The sequence below is a fragment of the Kwoniella dendrophila genome, chromosome 3, assembly GCF_036810415.1.
Source record: "Kwoniella dendrophila CBS 6074 chromosome 3, complete sequence".
In the NCBI taxonomy this organism is placed as follows: Eukaryota; Fungi; Basidiomycota; class Tremellomycetes; order Tremellales; family Cryptococcaceae; genus Kwoniella; species Kwoniella dendrophila.
In genome coordinates, this window is record NC_089478.1 from 2,226,495 (window position 1) to 2,250,666 (window position 24,172).

The 24,172-nt window shown below is 35.5% G+C and overlaps 9 protein-coding genes across 9 annotated transcripts; 6 read left to right on the forward strand and 3 right to left on the reverse strand.

The window, feature by feature from the left end:
• Nucleotides 1-454: 454 nt before the first annotated feature.
• On the reverse strand, nt 455-1,794 carry L201_003104 (uncharacterized protein; the record flags this gene model as incomplete). The annotated part of the gene is made up of 2 exons (XM_066218865.1): nt 455-1,564; nt 1,660-1,794. 2 exons carry the CDS (start codon nt 1,792-1,794, stop codon nt 455-457), a joined length of 1,245 nt encoding a protein of 414 aa, XP_066074962.1.
• Nucleotides 1,795-3,068: 1,274 nt separating this feature from the next.
• On the forward strand, nt 3,069-5,170 carry L201_003105 (uncharacterized protein; the record flags this gene model as incomplete). Its single annotated transcript, XM_066218866.1, has 5 exons — nt 3,069-3,484; nt 3,627-3,780; nt 3,862-4,176; nt 4,303-4,602; nt 4,775-5,170. The coding sequence occupies 5 exons, from the start codon at nt 3,069-3,071 to the stop codon at nt 5,168-5,170; spliced, it is 1,581 nt and encodes a 526-aa protein (XP_066074963.1).
• Nucleotides 5,171-7,421: 2,251 nt separating this feature from the next.
• Nucleotides 7,422-9,694, forward strand: L201_003106 (uncharacterized protein; the record flags this gene model as incomplete). The annotated part of the gene is made up of 5 exons (XM_066218867.1): nt 7,422-7,694; nt 7,765-7,900; nt 7,962-8,539; nt 8,607-8,993; nt 9,068-9,694. 5 exons carry the CDS (start codon nt 7,422-7,424, stop codon nt 9,692-9,694), a joined length of 2,001 nt encoding a protein of 666 aa, XP_066074964.1.
• Nucleotides 9,695-10,578: 884 nt separating this feature from the next.
• Nucleotides 10,579-12,274, forward strand: L201_003107 (uncharacterized protein; the record flags this gene model as incomplete). The annotated part of the gene is made up of 4 exons (XM_066218868.1): nt 10,579-11,563; nt 11,839-12,014; nt 12,130-12,173; nt 12,244-12,274. The coding sequence occupies 4 exons, from the start codon at nt 10,579-10,581 to the stop codon at nt 12,272-12,274; spliced, it is 1,236 nt and encodes a 411-aa protein (XP_066074965.1).
• Nucleotides 12,275-12,535: 261 nt separating this feature from the next.
• On the reverse strand, nt 12,536-13,815 carry L201_003108 (uncharacterized protein; the record flags this gene model as incomplete). Its single annotated transcript, XM_066218869.1, has 6 exons — nt 12,536-12,586; nt 12,706-12,747; nt 12,873-13,231; nt 13,442-13,543; nt 13,639-13,667; nt 13,742-13,815. 6 exons carry the CDS (start codon nt 13,813-13,815, stop codon nt 12,536-12,538), a joined length of 657 nt encoding a protein of 218 aa, XP_066074966.1.
• A 1,292-nt stretch (nt 13,816-15,107) lies between these two features.
• L201_003109 (DNA ligase D, 3'-phosphoesterase domain-containing protein) lies at nt 15,108-16,981 on the reverse strand (the record flags this gene model as incomplete). The annotated part of the gene is made up of 10 exons (XM_066218870.1): nt 15,108-15,211; nt 15,361-15,516; nt 15,599-15,611; nt 15,687-15,789; nt 15,891-16,035; nt 16,121-16,150; nt 16,227-16,241; nt 16,295-16,372; nt 16,491-16,562; nt 16,627-16,981. 10 exons carry the CDS (start codon nt 16,979-16,981, stop codon nt 15,108-15,110), a joined length of 1,071 nt encoding a protein of 356 aa, XP_066074967.1.
• A 724-nt stretch (nt 16,982-17,705) lies between these two features.
• L201_003110 (uncharacterized protein) lies at nt 17,706-18,783 on the forward strand (the record flags this gene model as incomplete). Its single annotated transcript, XM_066218871.1, has 5 exons — nt 17,706-17,885; nt 18,012-18,096; nt 18,158-18,280; nt 18,373-18,551; nt 18,619-18,783. The coding sequence occupies 5 exons, from the start codon at nt 17,706-17,708 to the stop codon at nt 18,781-18,783; spliced, it is 732 nt and encodes a 243-aa protein (XP_066074968.1).
• A 659-nt stretch (nt 18,784-19,442) lies between these two features.
• L201_003111 (uncharacterized protein) lies at nt 19,443-20,496 on the forward strand (the record flags this gene model as incomplete). The annotated part of the gene is made up of 5 exons (XM_066218872.1): nt 19,443-19,574; nt 19,680-19,761; nt 19,870-19,995; nt 20,107-20,285; nt 20,404-20,496. 5 exons carry the CDS (start codon nt 19,443-19,445, stop codon nt 20,494-20,496), a joined length of 612 nt encoding a protein of 203 aa, XP_066074969.1.
• Nucleotides 20,497-21,063: 567 nt separating this feature from the next.
• L201_003112 (CTP synthase) lies at nt 21,064-23,927 on the forward strand (the record flags this gene model as incomplete). The annotated part of the gene is made up of 12 exons (XM_066218873.1): nt 21,064-21,101; nt 21,167-21,189; nt 21,274-21,381; nt 21,518-21,654; nt 21,745-21,879; nt 21,960-22,154; nt 22,240-22,493; nt 22,582-22,714; nt 22,777-22,865; nt 22,924-23,081; nt 23,176-23,478; nt 23,596-23,927. 12 exons carry the CDS (start codon nt 21,064-21,066, stop codon nt 23,925-23,927), a joined length of 1,905 nt encoding a protein of 634 aa, XP_066074970.1.
• Between the last annotated feature and the right edge of the window lie 245 nt (nt 23,928-24,172).

Genomic DNA, 24,172 nt, shown 5'->3' on the forward strand with positions numbered 1-24,172 from the left:
GGGATAAGTTCCTTTTACATTTTGTCTTTTCGCCTTTCCTCTTATTTATCGTTATGTAAAGCAAAAATTCAAGTAATTACCAAATTGGGTTTATTCCCTTTCCTGATTTGACAGTGTTCATACTGATAATAAAATAGCTGTATCGTTCTCTACAGAACATTACTGCGTATAATACTGATTTTAAGCGTGCTAATCTTGCAATGGGCTAGCCTGGGATCAAGTGGAAATAACAATGCATCAAGATATGGTATAATAATGGGGTAAATATATCAGAGAAAAGACAAATGAACCAAGAAATAACCAAATAACGAAACAATCAACAACGATTATTTAATCGAATTCAACATTACTCCAACCAATGTATGTAGACTGTATCTACTATTCAAATTTCGATGAGAAGAAAGTAGTGAGTGAAATCTACCAAGGTCTCCCCCATCCACCACCATAACCGAACTTAGCATTCCCTGTATTGTCTTTTTGGTGCAGTAGATTCTTCACTACTAGCAGTTACACCTTCGATTCTTTTCCATGGTCTACCCCAACCACCTCCATATCCAAATTTCTTATTGCCTAAAATCGTAGAATCAATTTGTTGTTCTAGATTTTGAACTACGTTCTCATTTTTTTCATTGGTAAATTGTCTTTTCTTAAAAGTTGGAGTTTTTCCATTACTAAACGCTTGTTCATCTACTGTTTGATCTTCATCTTCACGTTTCCAAGGTCTACCCCAACCTCCACCATATCCGAATTTAGCATTACCTGTGCTATCTTGGGGTTGATCGTTGGAAACTGTTGTAGGTGTAGACGCAGCTGCTGTAACAGTTTGAACTTGTGTAATAGTCTGAATTTGTGTTTGAATAGCTGTTGCTGTCGCTGTAGCCGTAGCAGTTTCAGTTGTAGTAGTTTCTTCTAAACAATCTTTTGGAGAAGGAGATCTTTTCCATGGTCTGCCCCATCCACCACCATAACCAAATTTCAAATTACCCATCAAGCTTGAATCACTTCCAGTAATATCTGATGATACTTGTTGCTGGATTGGTTGAACTTGAGGTTGTGAAGAATAGCTTGTTGAAGTTGAGAATATACTATTTATAAATGGAATGGAATTATAATCCATTTGAGGAAAACTAAAATGATTTGAATCTCTTTTAATCAAGATAGTCTCTTCTTCTTCTTCAGATGACGATGACGATGATCTAGCTAAAAATGGTTTACCCCAACTTGAAGCACCACCGAATTTCTCATTTCCAACCTGATCTTTATTATCCTCATTATCGTTCTTACCGTCAATAAAGGATCGTTTAGATGCAGGTTGTGTAGGTTGAGGTGTATTCAAAGTAGACAATTCAGGTGCGATCAAAGCAGGTGCTTTTGGTGTTGGTGTACCTGTTGGAACTAAAACTATGGTAGATGTTGAAGTTGGAGTCATATAAGGTGATTTAGTTTGTTGTTTTATATATGATTTTAATTCTGGATGTTTTTCATTTAACAGTAAAAATCTACCTTTTGAATCTCGAATCATTGATACTGATTCATCTGAAGTTATAGGTACACAAGATGGGTCCTACAATCATGACAGAGCATTAAAAAAAACATTGGGAACATGTTAGCAATAATTGCTTACTCTACGGTGATTCAGTAATAAAAATTCAAGCTTACAGAATCCACTCCATGTTTACATTTTTGATAATCTGGTGATATTGTAGTGGGTTCATGATATTTCGCATCGACTATTGATGATGATGATATAAGGGAGAATAAGAGTAAAAATAATGTTGAACTTGGTATTTGCATTTTTACAATATTTTCACAATGAATAAGGAGAAAATAATTGTATTTTGAAATATGTACTACTATATACTATATATCTTCTAGATTCAACCTTCTGAAGGCAAAAGTGTGTTATAGTGACTTCTTAATCGTGGTGAGTGGAAATTACGTTTGTAGAGTAAAGACAGTGTATTAGAGCTTGACTAGTGAGTTATAGTAATAAGGAAGAAAGATGTGAGCAGAATATGTAACCATTTAGTATCATTCTATCTGTTAGTTTATATATATATACATACTCTGACAGCCAGTTGATTTTCGCCAAGAAACATTTGATAATAATCTGGTCTATATAAATCAACGAGGCTTGTTCGATTGTACATCAGTCATCGTAATCGTAATTTGATATAATTGAGCATTTAGAACACTCAGTAAAGCAACGAATTCACCAACATTGAACCTCAAAATGAAAAACTGACATTTTGTTATATGTATTCAATATGAATAGTAGTGATATCTCAGCAAGCACTTGGTCAGAATAGGAATTCTAATTAATTAAACTCCACGAATTCATTTTCCTTGTTGATCAGTGCCACTTTGGTCATAAATGCGCTGGTAGAAATTACTCGTAGTGATTGTTTTGAATGATTATCTTTTTCAGCAATTGACCACTCACCTGAATCATCATCAATACCGTCTTCTATGATGACTCTCCACCAATCTTTACCGTAGATGGAGAACAAAGTGACGAATTATGCATCTACTACCATCAATATGCAAGTTAAGGCTGTTGCTCCCTATAGCTATTTGCACTGTAGGTAAAATGCCGCATAGAGCGACGTTTGGATGACCGGTTACTGTAGTATCCGAGCCTTCCTGTATGTGTATCCGCATGACCGACTTTGACAAGTTATCATCATCAAGTTATCGTCTTCTCTAAATGGTAACACTCTCTTGTTCAGCATCTCTTCGAGCTTAGAGATAGCGATCAAAGTAGGAGAAGATGCTTCTATCTCAGACTATATGACAATAGACTATCAAAGCAATACTTGATTCCACGCCGATATCTATTGAGTTAGTGTCCCAAGAGACTTTATTCAGATCAGATCTCATCAAGTAAATAAATGTCGCGTTCTATCAATAAACTCACATCTTCCCGTCCTGTCAACGTCGTACTTCCCGCATCATACCGTTCCCGAAGCTGTGAAATTAGAGTATTAGCATCATCATTATCAATCCAGTGCAAGAAGAGTTATATACATAGTCAATCCAATCAAACTTTACCTTTTGGTTATAATAGAATGGATGAGGAAGAAGTGAATATGAGAGGTAGATTATCACAAATAACAAAGACATCCTTTGTTCCTTCATCATCTTCATTGTCGGCATCTGCAAGAGTAAGATCAGGTTCTTTGGATCATTCATTCCATTCATTTCCATCTTCCACTCATTCACCTCTCATAGAGGTCAGAACGACCAGATTGAATGGACAATCAAGAACACCTTCACCTCATTTCTCACCATTACTAGGTACTCAACTACCTAAATCTGATATGATGACTAAACGATTTAGATCAACTGGTATATACCCATCACCTTCACCTGAACTCATTGAGAGAGATGATGGATCATTCAATAAGAAATTGTTACAAGCTGAAGAAAGGTTAATTTCGAAAGAATTGAAAACTAAATCAGAGGGAAAAGGTAGATTTATCAGGTGAGTACCTATCAGCGTTCAATGTCAAAATATATCGTCGATTTGATGATTGTAGGAGAACCGATAATTCTATGTCAAAGTATATTCCTTTTAAATACAAATACTGATCATATTCGATTCACCACTGCGTTCTTCCCTGTAGGATTGTTGAAGTTTCAGCTAGGGATGGATTACAGAATTTACCTGGACCACCTGTACCTACTGAATTGAAAAGAGAGTTAGTCGAAAGGTTATTAGATGCCGGGGTAAGGAATATAGAAGTAGGAAGCTTTGTTAGAGGTGATTGGATACCACAAGTATGTCTTTTCAGGTTGAAGCATCTTACACGATCTCATATTCATTAAAGCTAATTTATCCTGATTCTAACGTACCTCTAGATGGCAGATACATCGAAACTGCTACCTACCTTACCATCTTTAACAGGCAAATCATTGCCTTTAGGAATACCTTCGCCACCATCATCGAGACCTCAAACGCCTGAATCAGAAAATGGTAGTTTGATCAATGAATCGTCTTTAAAACATATAATAGATAATACAATTATACCTTCTTCGGCAGATCAAGTACATTTCCCAGTTTTAGTACCTAACATGAAAGGTTTAGAAAACTTGATCAAATTACAAGAACAACATACTGCAAATGGTGGTGGAAAGTTGACTGATGAAGTTGCTGTTTTCGTTTCTGCTACTGAAGTAAGTTGAAATTCCTTTTATCATTTTTCGCTGTGTTGGGATAATAGCAATAAAGCTCTCTATCGCTTATGAATGTACTGTAATTGGTGCCTGATGTCTATGGCTGATATATGCCTTTGAGCTTAGGCATTCTCGCAAGCCAATAATCACGCACCACTATCGAAGATATTGTCGTCGTTACCTCCTGTAATTGATAAAGCCAGGTCTTTAGGCTATAGAGTAAGAGGATACGTTTCATGCGTTATTACTTGTCCTTATTCTGGTCCAACCCCGCCTCAAGATGTTATCGATGTTGCGATGAAGCTGTTAGAGATGGGTTGCTATGAGATCAGTCTAGGTGATACGACAGGTGAAGGTGATCCTGAATCTTGGAGAAAGGTCTGGAGACAATGTGAGGGTAGAGGTATCGATATGAGTCGAGTTGCTGTAAGTGATTCACCAGGATCTGCTTATGTTCGATTTAGCTAAATGATCTCCTTTTATATACGATATTGTAATCTCCCAGGCACATGTGAGTGGTCTCTCTCCATTGGCACAGCTCTCATTGTGTAAAAACCTTATTGGGCTGACCAAAATTGAAAATCCCTCTTACCAATAGTGTCACGATACATTTTCATTAGCATTATCCTCAATAATATCATTATTACCTTATGGTTTAACATCAATAGATTCCAGTTTAGCTGGATTAGGTGGATGTCCATATTCACCAGGTGCAACAGGTAATGTACCTACAGAAGATGTTGTATATACCTTACACAAGTTAGGTTATGAAACTGGTATAAATTTAGATAAATTAGTCGAAACTGGGAATTGGTTATCGAGCTCTTTGAAGTTGAGAAATGAAAGTAGAGTTGGTAGAGCTATTTGGGCAAGAAGGAAATCAAGAGAATTGAAAGAGAACCAATCAAATGGCTTAATCCCAAAAGGAGAACATCAAGGAGGATCGAACAAGGATATTTCCATGCAAGGTCAAGAGACTGAAGATGGGATGTAAAGCCAAGGGCTGATAAGAGATCCCTATATAATCAATTAAAGATAGATATCTCGCATTTGGAGCATAAAGGACCTTTTTTCTATATTTGAGCTTTTGAGCGAAACGCAGAGTAGATTCTGAATCACACGAATCGTGATGGTTCAATTAAGGACAATTTAGTCTTAAGAACAATCTCAATGTAAAAATAAACTTTGTACTATAGACCGTTGTGTTGTAGGTACGGGACAATGAAACTATAAATTATATGCTTGTGGCGTTGTACGATTTAACAGCATGCACTGTCAGTTCAAGCTGGATTATCAACAGTTTATTCAAACACGTATATCAAGATTTGAGAGATACTAAGATAGTTTGGGATCTTGTTGTGGGGGTGAATGGGATCTCAATTTGGCTCATCTTGTTTGTAGTATTCTACCGTAAACCTAAAAAAGATATCAACGAATCTAAGGTTGTAGGATTCCATTCATTCAAAACTCGATATTTCCAGACCAGGATTCAACGAAAGCGATAGATAGAAAACTCTCTGCTCTGGCGATAGGCTCATAGATAGATAGAAAATAGCAAGGTAGATAGGCTAAGATAGCCACAAACGCCTGTATAATACTGCCATTCAACTATGTAGCGTGTACTGTACAATAACGTAGAATGCCTTTCAAACTTTTACCTCTATCATACTACGTGCATGTTGTATTAATTACAGTACCTGTAATTGTCAGAAATTCACAGCCAAGACATTCCAGCGAGCGGCATCTGATGATATAGCAGAAGGGGATCTGTAAAATGTAAAATTTCCTCTCGCTGATCAACTCATTATCAAATCCCAATTTTTTTGTTTATGATGAAATGATCATCACGAAGTAAAATTGACATAAAAAGTGACTCACCGTCATCTTTTACCATAATAACCGGTAATTTTCCGTCAATGCCGGACGGCCGTAAAACAATTTATGCGCTTCAAAAAACCCTTTTCCTTTTCCTTTTCCTTTCGGTTTCAATGAGGTTTCATGTTCCGCCCGACGGTCAATAATCCTTTGTGTATCTGACAGTCATTATTACCGTAAACGGAAATTATCCCTTTCATACCTTCACGATGCTTTTGGTGTGGAAGTATATTTATTCTTTTTGCGGTTATGCGGTCTCTCCTTCTCGTCATGACAAAAGCCATAAAATCTGCATGAATTAAATCACGAGTATCTACAGTAAATGCCATCCTGCCATCGGGTCAAGGTGTCGTCGTATTGAATGCCCCAGGTGATTATCAATCTTTTCAAAGGTCTAGATAGATCTGTATGCAGTATTGGTTTATGACAGTGCTACAGCGTACAGTGCAAACAGAGATAACAATTTCCATGCGAAAATACCTCCTTATCTCTTTCGTAGAAACCTGTTTGTTAAGGAATAAGACCCTTTATCAACCAACATCAACGAAATTGCCGGATGAAACGGAACTCGAATTGAACAAAACACACACTGTATTTTCCTTTTCTGCTTCTATTCTTTTACCCTAAATTCACAAACCATACAAAATATCCCGAAAATAGAACAAAACCATCAGAAGGCATTTACTACTAACCTTACAGTAGAGTACTGTAATAAGATTTTTCAATTATTCAACAAAAATAGTTCAAAGCCACAAACAAACAAAACAAACAAAACAAAACAAAACAAAACAACAGATTCGTTTCATCTCTGAGAAATCAAAATATCCCAAACTATTTGTGATCATTCAGTTGAGAGATGGACAAGAGAAAAATTTGATACCTGATCCACTTGTATAAATCAGAAAATTTCAATTATATACCAGCACCCGGCAAAGGTACATCTTACACCTGTCATCATCATATCGCTCAAATCCGATGACAAGATTACAGTGAAAAAACAGCATCATAATTATCAATAGTTCCCGAAAAAACGGCCCCCGCGGTTTAAATCAAAATCGTAGAAAAAAAGAATTAACTATAGTTATTATCTAAAATCGCATGACAACTTCATTTATAATCTAAAAGTCAAATTTATTTTCCTTGTCTAGTCTGAAAGAGAAATACTTTTCTACCTGATTTAAATATTATATTTCTCTTTGCCACAACTTTTCAATTTTTATTATTCTTTCTCTTCTTCTTCATTCAATATAATTTAATAAAAATCGATTGTGGTATTGATTACTATAACATATCGACTATTGTCAGAACGCGTGAAAGTCATTTTAAACCAGTACAGAAGGTAAAACCCAAAAGCATAGCCAAACATCAGAATGTCAGTAGCTTCATCAACCATGACACATATCGGTGAAACACCACCTCATACACCAATAAAACCTACCCATAACCAGATAGTAGGCGATAAACCCGTTTCATCATATACACTTAAGAAGAGACCATGGAGACCATATGTCACACCATTTGAGGAAATTATTGCTAGAAAATACCCAGGAAGTGGTACCAATGAAGATCCATACATAGTGGATTGGTTACCACACGATAATGAGGACCCTCAATCTTGGTCTTCTACATATAAGTGGACTTGTGTAAGTAGTATCGATCTTATCGTGTCAAAAATTGGTATATGGCTAACTCGCGTTCTTGGAACCGATATAGATCGCCGTCGTATCAATGCTTACAATGGCAGTAGCATTATCATCATCTGCTTATACAGGTGGTGCTGGAGATATAGTTGCAGAATTCGGCGCTTCTACAGAATTAGTCATTGCAGGTGTATCTTTATTCGTTGTCGGTGAGTGAGCAGTTCATTACTGATATCCATAAGATAACTGATAATTGACAAACTTTCGCAGGATTTGCATTCGGACCTTTATTCTGGGCACCCTTTTCTGAAGTATTTGGACGAAGATGGTCATACATAATATCATATACATTCTTAACAATCTGGACTGGAGCATCAGCTGGAGCACCCAATATGGCATCTTTATTAGTGTTTAGATTTCTATCCGGATTATTCGGTTCATCACCTTTAGCTAATGCGGGAGGAACTATTTCAGATGTATTAGATGCAAATCAAAGAGGTTTAGGTATGGCTTTATTCTCTGCTGCACCATTTTTAGGTCCTTCATTAGGTCCAATCACAGGTGGTTTCTTAGGTTTAACTTCAGGTTGGAGATGGGTAGAAGGTTATTTAACAATTTTCGCAGGTGTAATGTTGATTGTAGTAGCTATTTTTGGTTCAGAATCTTACGCTCCATTGTTATTAAGAAGACGTGCAACAACTTTATCAAAAGCCACTGGCAAAGTTTACAGATTTAGAGCAGATGCTAAAAAACCATTGGAAGTCGGTCCTTTATTCGTTACTTCTTTGATCAGACCTTGGAAATTCTTGTGGTACGAGCCAATTGTTTCTATCTTGACTGTATACACTGTAAGTGCTTCTTTCCCTATATATAGTAAAGTCATATGGCTCAAAAGCTGATGGATCTGTTATATAGGCTTTGATTTATGGTATCCTCTATCTTAATTTCGCTGCCTACCCAATTGTCTTCCAACAAGGTCACGGATGGAACGTTGGTATTGGTGGTTTAGCTTTCTTAGGTATTTTGATTGGAACTGTTTGTTCAGTTATCATTTCAGTTGTCTATGTCAATCCACAATATATCAAAATTGCAAAGAAGAAAGGTGGTAGAGCCGATCCTGAAGATAGATTACCCCCTGCTATTTGGGGTGGTTTCTTGTTAGTCATTGGTTTAGCTGGATTTGCCGCTACAGATGGTCCAAACGTTCATTGGATCGCTCCTATTATCTTTGGTATTCCTTTCGGTACTGGTATCATTATTGTCTTCTTGGCCGTTTTAGGTTACTTAGTCGATAGTTACACCGTGAGTTTCGGCTTTCCTGGATAACAGACATATCATAGCCTGACTTACACTGACCACTTATTGTCACGTCACAGATCTACGCCGCTTCAGTACTTGCTGCCAACTCCGTTTTACGAAGTTTGTTTGGTGCAGCTTTCCCACTTTTCACCAGACAAATGTTTGCTAAATTAGGTGTACATTGGGGTGTAGCGTTACCTGGATTTTTAGCATTGGCCTGTATACCATTTACAGTTTTATTCTACAAATATGGTGCTAGTATCAGAGCAAAATGTAAATATGCTGCTGATGCAGAAAAGACAATGGCAATGTTAATGGCAGCAAGAATGGAACAAGCTAAAAAAGACGACGAAGAAGCTAATATCGCTAATGGTAATAAACCTGAACAAGATAACATGAACAATAATGGACAACAAGAAATTGATGTTCAACCTGCTGAACAAGAAGGTGGATTATCAAAAGTTGAATCTCATGCTGCTGAACATTCAAGACCAAATAGATCAACTTCATTCTCACAAAACAACAATAATTTGAATAGAATACCATCACATATACCAAAACATTTACATCATGAATGGACAACATATGAAATTTTAGCTGATAGAGATGAAGTTGATTTAAGAGATGATGAAAGAATCAGATTAAATGAATTACATGAAAAGTTCAATTACGTCAAAGCTAGACCAACACCACCTCAAGCTTAAGTCAATCAAACACTTGAGAAGTATCGTGAATGGTGGGGCATAGAGCAAAAAAAAAGTAAGAAGGATAATTACGCATGAAGTCAACGAAGAATAAGGAAAAACATTATAATCAGAAAAGACCTACATATTTAGTCCACAATATATACCTCTATAGAATATACCCCATTTAATCAATCCATAGACATAATATCATATTTATAATAGCATTAATTATAGTGTATTCCCATGCACATGCATACAGGCTTACAGGCATATCATGATGAATCTTATTTGTTATCGTATTCCACAATTGTGGGTTGGTGGGTTTGGTTCGTGGATGTAAAGTAATAAACAAATAATACGGCGGAGATATCCGATCTTAATCTTACCTGACTGAGCATGAAGATGTGATTTGTAATTATAGAAATTTCGTCGTTGATATCGAAAAAAAGGCTTCTTCTGCTGCAGCGTTGAAACTTGTAATTCTCGTAAACAATCAATCCACGATCATCTTATAGATCCTACTTCTCTGTGTATAATCCGCTAGAGATCCCTCAAATCAGTACCGTCTTGCCCGATACTATCGGAGTCTATATCAGTGAAGAAACCAATATCCATTAGGTTTTAGGGGATCACTTTGGTCTAGATCAATAATCAAGATAAGATCATCTTTCGTGATCAGTTTCGACAATTCCAGGTTGTAAAATCAAGCATAAAGCATAATATCCGCATATCGAAATCAACTTTCTTAGGTCGACTACATATCTTCTCAACTGGATAAAAAGAACTTGTAGAAATCGCATATAATAATCAATCTCATTTAAATCAATAAACCTCCCAAGACGTCTCTTCCTTTAATCTCTAAAATCAGCTATTCCTCGAATCACAATTAGCCCACGTTCAACATGACTTTTTCATCTTCATCAAACACAAACACGAATTTATATTTATTCACTACATCACAAATTCCATTACCTATCAAATATCCTCATCCACGTAAACCAATATTAGTTTTACCTTCTTTAATTCACAGATCTTTACATAATTCATTAGATGGTGAAACACCTTCATTTTTAATTCAACAGCAAGAAGGTTCTAATACAAAAGGTAAAGAAACAATAATCATACCACATCCAGATAATTTAATTAAACATGATTTACCTCCACTTCAAACATCTACAAGTACAAGTACAATAAGTGGATCTAATGATGAAATTGAAAAAGAAGACAAGAAGAATGAACACCCATCTAAACCAACTGAAACTCAAGTTAATGGTGAAATTGATGGAATTGGATTATCAGATTCTTCAGCAAATTATTTAATTGATTCTGAATTAACTGTAAAATTACATTTAATTGGTGGTGATGATGATCACAGTAGTACTTCAACAGGAATAGAAAATGATGATTCAGCGAAATATTTGGAATGGATTAAAGAATCTTTAAATGTTTTAACGAAATATAAAGGATTAAATGGTAAACAAATTGATAATTTTTTAATTGGATTTAAAGGATTAGATTATAGAGGATCAAAAACAAAAGCTTCAGAAATGTTTGGTTGTGGTTCAGAAGGTTTAGAAGCTCCAAATACAGAATCTATATCTGATACAGTTTTAGAAAAATCAATTTTGAATACTTTTTCTCATCTAATTCAAGATCAAAATGATAGTAATTCAATAATAATAAATGAGAAAACTAAATTAGGTTCATTATATTCAACTTTAGATTTATTAAAACAATTAGTTTCATTAAAACAAAATAACCCAAATAAAGGAATAAAAGTAAATGCTTTAGATACTCCAGATTGTCATCATTTACCTAAAGAATATACAAATTATGCAAAAGAGAATGGAATTGAATTATGGGCTGGTGGTGGTGGTGAAGGTTCAGGTAAGTTTGATTTTGCTGTTGATACTAATTCCAATTCCTTCTTTACGCTTGTTCATCTTGTTAGTCGCCCTCATTCCTACTCTTTCCGCAAACCTCTTTCTATTCTTCGGATTGATTTTCTCTTCTATCCTTGTATTCCCATTTTCCTCATCTTTTTCTTTTTGGTCAATAACACTTATTCCCTCACTAAGATTCATATACAACGAATTAACCATCTTTAAGTTAAATGAGAATACGAATACTTACTATTCTTTACCCATTTCTAACATCTATAGATCCATTACCTTCAAATCATCTACATAATTTACTTCAAGAATTTTCAAGTAAAATATCCGATTTAACAAATGAGAAAATCAACTCCTTACAGAATCAAATACCATTAAGAGAAGATGGATTGAAATTCGATTCAGAGAAAGTGAAAAGTTCAGTTGATGTTAAATGGGTTTTGAGTGTGAGTGGGATATATTTATCTATTCCTCTCGAATTTTGATTGTTACCGACGAGTTGAAATGTATTATCATGGACGATTCACTGATTTATTATATTATCATATTCAAACTTGTTAGTATACACTAGTTTCAAAAACAAGAAATGTTGTAAAAGATAAAGGGTATGTTTCTCACTACTTATGATTTTTTATATCTGCGCAAATCTGATATTGTACTTTCACATTCTACCAGGTACATCGTATCAGCTAATTTCACAGCATGAGATTCACGATTTCAAAGAAGTTTCACCCGAGGAAATAGTGTCAACTGGGTAGTTTTGGTGACAATTGATCGAAACAACCGACATCGGCGGCCGGCGGCTTCCGGTACAGACAATCAAAATTGTATATAGCATGGTATTCCTTTCAGATTAGACAGACAAATTCACATTTGGGCTTAGGTCTTTCTTATGTGTACTATCTACATTCTTCGAGTCCAAAACAAAACAATCAATGCATGGAATCCAATATATATATCTATGTAATTACTGTAATAATTCTTTCTCCTTTTGAAGAGATTCGAGGAAACTAACCATCTGATCCAAAAAGAGTTGCATAACTAAAATCAGCGTTATATCCGAGCGTGATGTCGAAGACAATTAATATTTGATAGACCCCAATGGGAAATTGTGACCGATATATGAAAATTACATACCGTCTGATGTCTTCTTTCAGCTTCTTCTCTACCGAAGGGCGTCTATAAGGAAATATTTCGTCATTACTTTTGAGTTTATCAAGTAAATCAGAATCCGTTTGTTGATGTTGACAATGAAGCAACGAGAAATGATTGATATCAAATACTTAGAGAGAATAAATACTCACTTTCATCCTATCTCTAATCTTTAACAATTTTTCTTCAAAATGATCTTCTGCTCCATGACCATCATCTTCATTATCATGTAACAATTTACGATTTATCTTACAACTAAAAGCTGAACATCTCATAATACCTATTGAACCTATAGCATCTAATCTATCTGAATCTTGTACTGCAAATAATTCTTTACATTCATCTTGCCATGTCCATTGATTTTTAGAACGTGATTTAATTTCTGATGTATATGATATATTTGGTATTATCTTCAAAATCAATTCTGCTTGATTAGATGTTAAACAAGGATGAGATAAAAATGGAGATAATAAATCTGATAAAGTTGGTGAAGATTCTGTACGATATTTATCTGTAATATACAAACAATATTATTATCCATTAAAAGAGGGATTTTACAATTAGTAATTGCTTTATCATCATGAACGATGAACGGAATTGAAGTTGAAGAACAACTAACGATCTATAAAAATACCGAATATCAAATATCAGCTTTTAACTAAGCATTCCAAAATAATCACTAATGAAGGTCAAATCCTTCAAGTAGAATTTAACAACTCACCATCTAAATCATGAAACAAAGCAGCTAATTCAACAACCAACATATCAGGCTGAGGTTCTAGGGTTTTTGCTATTCTTATAGCTACCCGTCTAACTCTATCAACTAAAGAGAACGGCAATGAACATTATCAGTAGATTGTTCGATCTAAGACCTAAGATGATTGACAGACAACACTATATTTATCTCTAATCACTCACCATGCGGCCAATCATGAGAAGGATCATAACTATAGAACAGTTTGGTTCAGTCAGATCTTTAGTATTTCTATCAAGCTTGAAAGATGATAGAGAACAGCTTTACCCGGCCATATGATCCCTCACAAAATTCTCAGCTTTCTTCAGCAGATCTTCGTAGCTATGATCGGACACAGTCATTTTCGAGCTTAATTAGATTCCTTAGTGGATTATAAATCGAGTGAAGACTATGTATTATACAAGAAGATAATTGATATATTATAGCAACAACGAAGAATGCAAGATATATATTTATACGCGTAGTGGACAACGCGTGTGGAGGTTTATCAAGATTAAGTCAACTACAGTCGGGATTAGTAAAGTTGACTAATCCTATTAGACTTATTGAAACATATTTCGTAATCTGCATTAGGGAAATGTAGGGGTACGAGAACAGTTATGTTAAGTTATATCTTCTCTCTTTCCTTATTGTGACTCAAGCAAAGAAGATATTAGCAAAGAGTGAATATATCTATGTATATATCACAGAGTAATCGATTACATAATATCATCATACTCTACGTTAACCATGGTCCCAAACATGAGAGTGCTTTCTGAGCGTCGTATATATTCATGCTTAATTCTTACAGTCGTTCAATTACTCAATTCGATTTCATCCTATTATCAGAAGGATATATACATTTGATACTGAGTGATCTGTATTGTAACGAGTAAGCTATCACATGTAGCGAATCCACATCTCGCTTGATACCTCTACCAAAAGCTCTTGAGGAAAACTACCAATTCTGCAAATATGAATGAAACAATATCGGTTTTTATCTCTCTTCCATAAATAAAGTATTCTCCTGATGAGAACGATCTATTTTATGCCAAAACTCTAATTCTCATCTACGGTCATAGAAGATAGAAAACGCCGCCTCTCGTCCGCTCGGCGCAGCTTAAGCTATCTATCGCTCGATTAGTACCAAGGTGGGGGACCACTTGGGAATCCCGGGTGCTGTAGTTTTTTTTTAATTTTTACCTGTCGATGTCTGACCAGACAAAAGCGAAGGGAAAATGACAACGAAACAACGGGTGACATAGCAACGAAGGGACGAAAGATTTGAGTTCTGATTCGCCTCCGAATTGAGTAAATGTTGAATTTGAAAGTGGGATTTTGATGGTCTATGTGGAGACTAAGTTTTCAATTAAAACCTCGAATTTATCCCAAGACTCAATCTGAAGCTCACAAGAAAAATCCTTTAGTGCGCTTTCAATGATGGCGCCATCTTTGAAATACCCTTGTCAACTTGTGTAGTGGTGTGTAGTGGTAACTCGAAACTCACGATATTACCATCAGTCGAATCATTCAAAAAGCCTGATGACAGCATCGGTTCTGACGCTAGAATGAAAGCTGGTACCGCGATACAAGTCAGATGATCATGCGATGCTCTCTTCTCGTTCGATTAGTACTTACCGGCAACAATTTACAATCAATCTTCATTACCAAACCAATCTTTGAATCGTTCTTCTTCCTTTTCCCACCTCTCTGGTCTTTTCTTGTGTCCTTCTGTAACTTCTTTGAGGGCTCGGCTGGCTAATACATCATGACAAGGTTCAGTTATTATTGTTATATGGATTATGCTATTGTATACGGAGATTTTGGCCAAAAACAAGAGGTGCTTTAGGATTGTGAATTGGTATGATATCATGAATAGAAGTCGTTACGATTACTCTTGAACTTACTTTTAACACTTCTACCCCAAAAATCACCTTCTTCACCACCTTTATCCCATGGATACTCGTCAATTTCTTTAGGTAACTTCAGAAACCAAGTTTTCTTAATTTGACCCGAAGCAGAGAATGTATGTCTTGAAGAAGCTGCTAAGATCAGGATGAAATCTGAAGTGATGCATCGAAATCAGTGAAAAAAGACGGTATATTTGTATATCTGATGAACATTGTTTCGTTATACGATACTCACGATGATTCGTCATCTGCGAATGGTCACATCATTCAGTTTTTTGAGAGCGCACTACTGGTCGGGCACTAACACTAGACCATCAACTCACTTTCCTCCCACTGTGTAAGATAAAATGTATACTCTGACTTCTACCATATCCAACCCTTCTATATAAAGCTTGACGAAATAAGTCTTCCTGATATTTTCCATCTCTGGTTTTGTAGCGCTTCATATCAGCTTGTTCCTTTCAGTTCTTTACGATTGAGAAGTAACGATATTATGGATGAAGAAAGAGAGTGAATAGATTACATACACGTCATCACTTCCCTCTTCAGCAGGGTTCTGATCAACATGAGCTGATCGTCTTTTTCTGCGTTTTGTAGGTCTTTCTTCGTCGGAAGTAGAATCGATTGACGAAGAGGGTCTAGTTATAGTATATTCGCCTATATCCCAAAGCACTATAGTATAATCAACCTGATCAGTTGAGGGCAATGGCCCACAAGCAGTATAAAAAGTTGTGCAAATTGTGCAGTCTCCACTCACACGTTCCACCTTTTCTCCCACCTGAGAATTCTACCATACGTATGCGATTATCAGATCACCCGCTATTTAAGAGAAAGTTCCGATTCTCCTAGAAAGGGATGCTTACTTCGCCCATCCGATCCTGAGTTGAACATCAGTATTATCGTCACTTACGGTAAAAACAAGTTGACTCACCTTCGTAAGTAGTATAACTTATAGGATGTATAGTGGTTTCAACTGCTAATCTACTAGATTCACCCTTTTTCGAAATGCCTAAGCAATCAGAATATATAGATATCTGGATCAGCTTGAGATATCACAGAGCGGAGTTCCAAGGAGCCGTTTGAAGTACTAGCAAAATTGTTAAAGGGAGGGAGATCATCAGACATACCTATAAGACCTTTCGGTACAGCCCAACTAACAGTTCCATCATCTACCTGCATTCGTAAATCGTAATGCATCGCTATGGTGATCAAATACATCTTCAATTCTTTTTTCTGAAACATTCTCGTGAGAAATTGACTGACCAGTCGCTGAATGTCTTTGTATACACCAAAAATTTCTTTTTCTTAATGCTGGAAATCGCTCAATTTCAGATCGGGTGAATCCCCAAATACCAATTCTCTCTTCCTCCCCTTCAACTCCAGCTGAATGATGAATTGTTGTATCTGCTATACCATTCGTCTTCTCCTGCTCCTCCTGCTCTGTATGGATATTCCGTACTGGAATTTCCATCTCAGATGATACCGCTTGCTGATTATCATTACTAACGGAGATTACATTTGTATCTTGCTCCTGTTTACGCGTCTGTTCACCTTCGTTGGATGTAACGCCTGAATCAACCGAGATCTTCTTCTTGTTGAGAAGGTGAAGAGTCCACATGATATGCTCCCCGTTGACCCATCGATAAACTTTGATGTTCGCGTACAATCTTTAAAGACAACACTCCTTTCCAGAAGGAACGATCATTTCTTCGTGGTCAACATCAACAAATACGTCATACTGGACGACCTCCACCTTGTTTGGGTGATCTAGCGCGATAGTGGATAGGCGACATACTGCATGTAGTTTAGCCTATCCGCCTTTGATATACACTCGAAGATAGATCATCTTGATAACGAGCACTATTATCCTTGATGCTATGTAACAAGATTAGGGTGATTCACCAACTCTTGGTTAGCCTTTCTTGACTACCCGTACCAGCACTTACAGAGATAGAGCTACAAGATCAATACTGAAAATTACCACTTCAAGTTAATCCGTTATCAATTTCTCCGCGGCCGAACTGCAAACACGGTTGTCTTTGCCGAAACTAAAATACTAAAATACTATTTTGATCTAATCTGATGTCATCTTTTATGCTTGGTACATCTTGGCATCAGCTATCATTTAGTATTTGGCTCATTTAAGCGGGTCTCATGTTGGTGGTGTACTTAAGGAGATAAAGAGGACCTTGTAGATCGCAAGATCCGCAATAAATAGATAATATATAGACATATATATATATATATCCCGGAGGAATGTGGGGTTTATCTTTAATCTTATCCGCATTATCTACTCCATAGAAATAGACTTTAAACATAACAATAACACTTTCAAGTTCAACATGGCTTCAATAGGTTCTTTCATTCCAGTTCCATTCTCGGAAACTACTATAGCTTCATTAAAAGCTGGACCAGCTCAACCCTTACATGGAGTATCACCTGCTGTAGGTGTATATTCTAATCATTTAGCAAATAAACCAACAAGTTTAGTTCTTCAGTCAAATCCTTTTGAAAACGGAGGAGTAAGTGAAAAATCGGTATACCTTTCAGTCAGCTGTGATCAAACATCTCTCGCAACGTACGATTTTGTGTGGAATCTCCAAAGTTTTGTTATAACTGACTGTACCTTCTGATCATTGTCGTGATAGGAAGATTTTTTGATACGGGATTTAGATAGTGGAGAAGTTCAATTAGTGTGTAGAACAAATACTGCTTCAGGAAAACATGGCAAAGGTGAGTATCATCTTTGTCACACAGTTCCACATGCCTGACTAATCATTTTACATATGCATAGTGATCACCGATGTTGATGGAAATATTCTCGTATCACTTAAATCCAAAATCGCATTATCAAAATCTTTTGTAGGGGAAGATATAAATGGGAAAGAAATTTTAAAAGTGAAAAAGAAATTTGCTCGTAAGTTATAATTTACCAGGAACAATCAAGATCTTCACCTAAGTCCGTAATTTGAACACTAATGCTGAACGTTCTTACGAACATGTAAATAGTTGGATCAGCTTTTGAAGCTTCATTTCATGATGCACAATCATCAAAATCTAAATCTATACAATTAAGAGGTGATTTTTGGTTAGGTTCAGCAGATATTTTGATTGTTTCTGGACCTTTGATTGCTCAATTTTCAAGAAGAAAAGTCGAATCGAAAGGATTAAATCCAAATAAAGAAACTGTAAGTTTCAAAAAAAATTCCTTTGAGATATTCAGCTTAATTGTAGCTAATTAAAGAGCGAACATAGTATATCGTCAATGTCGCTCCAGGTGTGGATTTAGCATTAATAACTGCAATTTGTATATGTTTTGAAGATGCATCAAAATTGGAAAAAGGTAAGATTGAAAAAGAATATAAAGAAATGCAAATTGATGTTAACTTCCTACTCGGTATCAAAGATGGTAGTAAATAGATTATAGATAAATTCACATCTAGACCGTCATAGACATAGACATTTAGAATGACTGTTTTGATAACATTATACTACATATGAAAGCACGGGACAGAAATAAAGTGGAACAAGATGTAATGTAAATAGACTCAATTGTACATGAAATCAAAAGATGCGACATGTATATACCATCTAATTGCCTCGAATAGCTTACAACAAGAGACTGCTCTATACGGTCATTCATGATAACGTCCCCTTGAAGCTGATCATACCTTGCAGCGGATCGGCTGGTAGTGGAGAGATAAAAAGATGATTTATCATATAATCATCATTTAAGCTAAAAGGCAATTTACCCTGAATATGTCATACACACAAATAAGGAATTTAGACCGGATTGCTTGGCATAGCTTTCGTATCTTTTATGCGTATCTCATGATTGATGCACAGCTTCATACAATACTCACTCGTATTTGTGAACCACATACAACTGTATATACATATAAAGAGAGAGAGAGAGAGAGACAGAGAAGTTTCACTCTTTCACATTCATCAGTGTAAATCATCTTCAAGACTTTTATGACAACAACTTTATTCGTCGACAATACTACCAAACCACAAACTAGATGGTCAACAAACTATATTATTAGTATATCGAAAATAACAAAAACCGTAATTCAATAATGGGTTTCTTCACTTCATCAGCACCTGCTCAATTACATCCTGTTCATCCACCTTTAGGATTACATGCGAATTTTTATGCTAAACAACCTACTACTTTAGTATTGAAAGAGAAAGTATTCAGTTTTAGTGGAGTAAGTTTGTTCCTATATCCAATTCATTGACTCTTTACAGCTCTTTCATCAATCAAAGGCTACAGAAAATCAATATGCTAACTACTGTATATTACTCGTTTACAGGACGATTTCTCAGTAAAAGATACAAATGGATTTACTGTTGTTAGATGTCATGGACAAGCTATGTCATTCAGAGACCGCAAAGGTGAGTTACAACATATTGGTATATATTCCCTTATAAGACAAGAGCGAAACTTTTCCTCGGTATCATGGACTTTGATGTTGATTTGAACCCTTATCAAATTAACTATAGTCATAAACGATCCAAATGGTCAATTCTTATTCGGATTGAGAAATAAGTTATTATCAATACATAAAACATTTATCGGTGAAACTCAAGATGAAAGGGAATTATTTAGAATTAAAAAGAGAATAGGCTGTAAGTTACTCTTATCTATCATCTCTTTCATGGGCCTATATTTAGTAGCAGCAATCGTCTTTATTTTTGCTACATAAGAAGGTTTGCAACTAATATATGTAAATCTTGTAGTCGGTACAAAGATGGAAGCGGTATTCATAAATCCATCAACAAATCAAGAAGTAACATTGGTGTTGAGAGGTGATTTCTGGGGTGGTTCAGCAGATATCTCAGTTGAGAATGGTCCAATCGTAGCTCAAATCACAAGAGAACTATTTAATGCCAGACAAATTTTCGGTGATCAGCAAACTGTAAGTTTTAGCTTTTATTTCCGCATTCTTTGGCTATTGATCCAAAAAGAAAAAGTGAATTCATGAATGAAATTAGAGGCAACAAAGCTGATTTTTATAATATATTGAATTTACATAGTACTATGTGACCGTTGCTCCAGGTGTTGATTTAGCTCTTATAGCTGCTATCTGTATTTGTTTCGATGAAGCTAAGAATGAAGGTAACAATTAGACAGAGAAGTATTGACTGTAATGTAGTAGTTTTTGAACCTTTTTCACCGCAATGACACGAGAATGTACCTGTCATATCCATCATATACCTTTGAACTTGATGATCCAACAAGATAATACTCTTCTCTGATATATATACCCTAATACGTAGTATGAGTAACATGAGCATGAAAGGCTACTGTACGGTTGATATGTATGATATGTATTATATTTGATACCTCCACTTTTGATTAACGCTTATTCCGAGCGGTGATCGCCGCTTCTTCACTGTTTAATATAATATCAAAAAGTTGAAAACATTTTTATTCAACTTTCCTGACGCGAAGTTCAGATAAAAAGTTGATGCATCCATCTTTTATATTGTATATTTCTCCTACCCTTTTCTCAAAAATCATCATCCTATTTCATTCTCATCACTCTCTTACTCTCTCTTCTGTAAGACTATACGGCTGGATTTGTCCCCTTTCAATAGCAATAGCAAAGAAACAGAAAAGACAGCCTTTCTAAGAAGCCTTTGTGGACACTTCCTCATAATTACCAAATAGATTAGATAAAAGATTCAGAAAAAATGGTCAAATATATTCTTGTTTGTGGTGGTGTTATTTCGTATGTAATACTCAAGTCTTTGAGGGACAGTCTGGGAATAAATACTGATATGCGAATAATTATAGCGGTATCGGAAAAGGTGTTATAGGTTAGTATATCATGAGCATGAAATATAACAAAAATTGCCAAGAATAATGCTAATTTGGAGACAATCTCATCTACTCAATAATAGCCTCAAGTACAGGTCTAACATTGAAAGCTGCTGGATTAAAAGTCACAGCTATCAAAATTGATCCTTATATGAATATCGATGCTGGTACTATGGCTCCGACTGAACATGGTGAGTCTTTGATTTTGATTTAGGCAATCAACAGAATTAGTAGATCTGAATCTTGTTAGGATCTGGTCATCGAAGACCAGTTAAGATTATTATTACGTCTGAAGCATTATGACTAATGATCAATTTCTTTCAACAGGTGAGGTCTACGTACTTAATGATGGTGGTGAAACAGATTTAGATTTAGGAAATTATGAAAGATACCTTGATGTTTCATTAAACAGAGATAACAATGTTACTACTGGAAAAGTATATCAACATGTTATCGACCGTGAGGTAAGTTTTTTTGATATTATCTATCAGTAGTCGTTGGATCTTGTCTGGAAATTTGGTTGAGTTCATTACTAACGTATGAAGTCCTAATAGAGAAAAGGAGATTACCTTGGTAAAACCGTACAAATCATTCCCCATCTCACAAACGCTATTCAAGATTGGATTGAAAGAGTTTCAAAAATACCTGTTGATGGTACTGGTGAAGAACCTGACGTTTGTATCATTGAAGTAAGTTTTCTTTTTTCTTCCTTATCAAACTCGAATTGCCTAGGATGTTCGGTAATTAATCAGATTAATAAACTTGATAGCTTGGTGGTACTGTTGGTGATATTGAATCTATGCCTTTCGTTGAAGCAATGAGACAATTCCAATTTAGAGTTGGACATGAAAACTTTGCTTTAATCTACGTTTCTTTGATTCCTGTTGTTGGTGGTGAACAAAAAACTAAACCTACTCAAGCTGGTGTAAGAGATTTAAGAGGTTTAGGTTTATTACCTGATTTAGTGAGTTTTCTCTTGTCTGATATCTATGTATATATATCCATGATTTTATACTAATTCATTTCTTTTAATGTTTATGCTAAAATAGATCGCTTGTAGATGTACAGATACACTATTAACAGCAACAATGGAAAAAGTTTCAATGTTCTGTCACGTTTCACCAAAACAAGTTTTAGGTGTACATAACGTTTCATCAACTTATCATGTACCATTATTATTACAACAACAAGGAATGTTGGATTACTTTAAAAAAAGATTAAATTTAGATGAAATTATAATTAAAGATAAATTCAAGAAAAAAGGTGAAGAATTTATGGGTAGATGGAGATCTTTGACATCGGGGTGAGTACGAGTAATTCTTTTGAATACCTTCATTTCGGTCCTCATTGATTACCATATTAATACCGAATACCGAATACTGTCTACATAGTCAAGAAAGACTTTTCGATACTGTATCTATCGTTCTTGTTGGTAAATACACTACCCTCGAAGACTCTTACATGTCAGTAGTAAAAGCTTTAGAACATGCCGCTATGAGATGTGGAAGAAAACTTGAATTACAAGTGAGTGTCGTGATGTTCTCAGTCAAAAACTTGGTATTTTGCTGACAGAATGCATTCTGTAGTGGGTAGACTCATCTGACCTTGAACCACCAACACAAACAACCAACCCTGTTAAATTCCATGATGCTTGGTCGGCTGTCTGTTCCGCTAAGTTAGTTAGATTGATTACCTCTTTAGCAAGGAATACCAAACTGACTCTTCAATTTTAGGGGTATTATTGTTCCTGGTGGATTTGGTCATCGAGGTACAGAGGGTATGATTGCAGCTGTTAAATGGGCCAGAGAACAAAAAGTACCTTTCTTAGGTATCTGTTTAGGTTTCCAAGTTGCAGTTATCGAATGGGCTAGAAATGTTTGCGGATTAGAGGGTGAGTTTTAGCCTCAGCACACCATCAAATGGTGGACTGAAAATAGCTATTTGTTCAAGAATCACTTATGCTAATTAATCATGTGATGCTCTAGATGCCAACTCAGCTGAATTAGTACCAGACGTTAAACATCCAGTTATATGTTTCATGCCTGAAATTTCAAAAACACATATGGGTGGTACAATGAGATTAGGTTTAAGACCAACAATATTCCAAGATAAAACTGAATCATCCAAATTGAGAAAATTGTATGGATCAAGGGAAGTTGCATGGGAAAGACATAGACATAGATATGAAGTTGAACCTAAATATGTCGATGAATTAGAATCTAAAGCTGGTTTGAGATTTATAGGTAAAGATGAAAGAGGTGAAAGAATGCAAATGTTGGAATTAGATGGTGAGTCTTGGTTTCTTTTTTATTTTTCGATTACTAGTATTCTGGGAACCCGAATAATCGTATATATGTATAAAATACACGACTAACTTTTAACAATTAATCTTTCGTTTACTATAGAACACCCATACTTTATAGGATTACAAGCACATCCAGAATTCTGTTCAAGACCTCTAAACCCATCACCACCATTTTTAGGTTTAATTGCTGCAGCATGTGGTTTAGATGAATTGGAATTACAAATTAAAAACAATGAAAACGGTGGTTATGTTGATCCACATCCTGAAGAAGATAAAAGTGTACCTGAATCTGAAGCATATACAGAAAAAGGTAAATCAATTAAACAATCAAATAATGGTATTATAAAAGTTAAAGGTCAAGTTAATGGTAATTTAGATGAAAAAGAACAACAGTTAAATGGTGTAACTGTAGCTTCTGAAGGTCAAGCTTGATTCAGATCTGGAATACGAAAGTTGATAGCTTTCTTCGAAACTCATATGTTCTAGGAAAAAAAGGAGAGGTAAACAGACATATCTGTACATATAGTTATTTAGATATATATGGGATACGAGTGTTACGGATTTGTTTGTGTGTTGAGCGTTAGTTGATTAGTTAGTTATTGTTATATTATTTTTATGTGGTTTTGGTCATTTCCATAGATTAGATTTCATGCACTGTTCTGCTTAAAGTCAATATT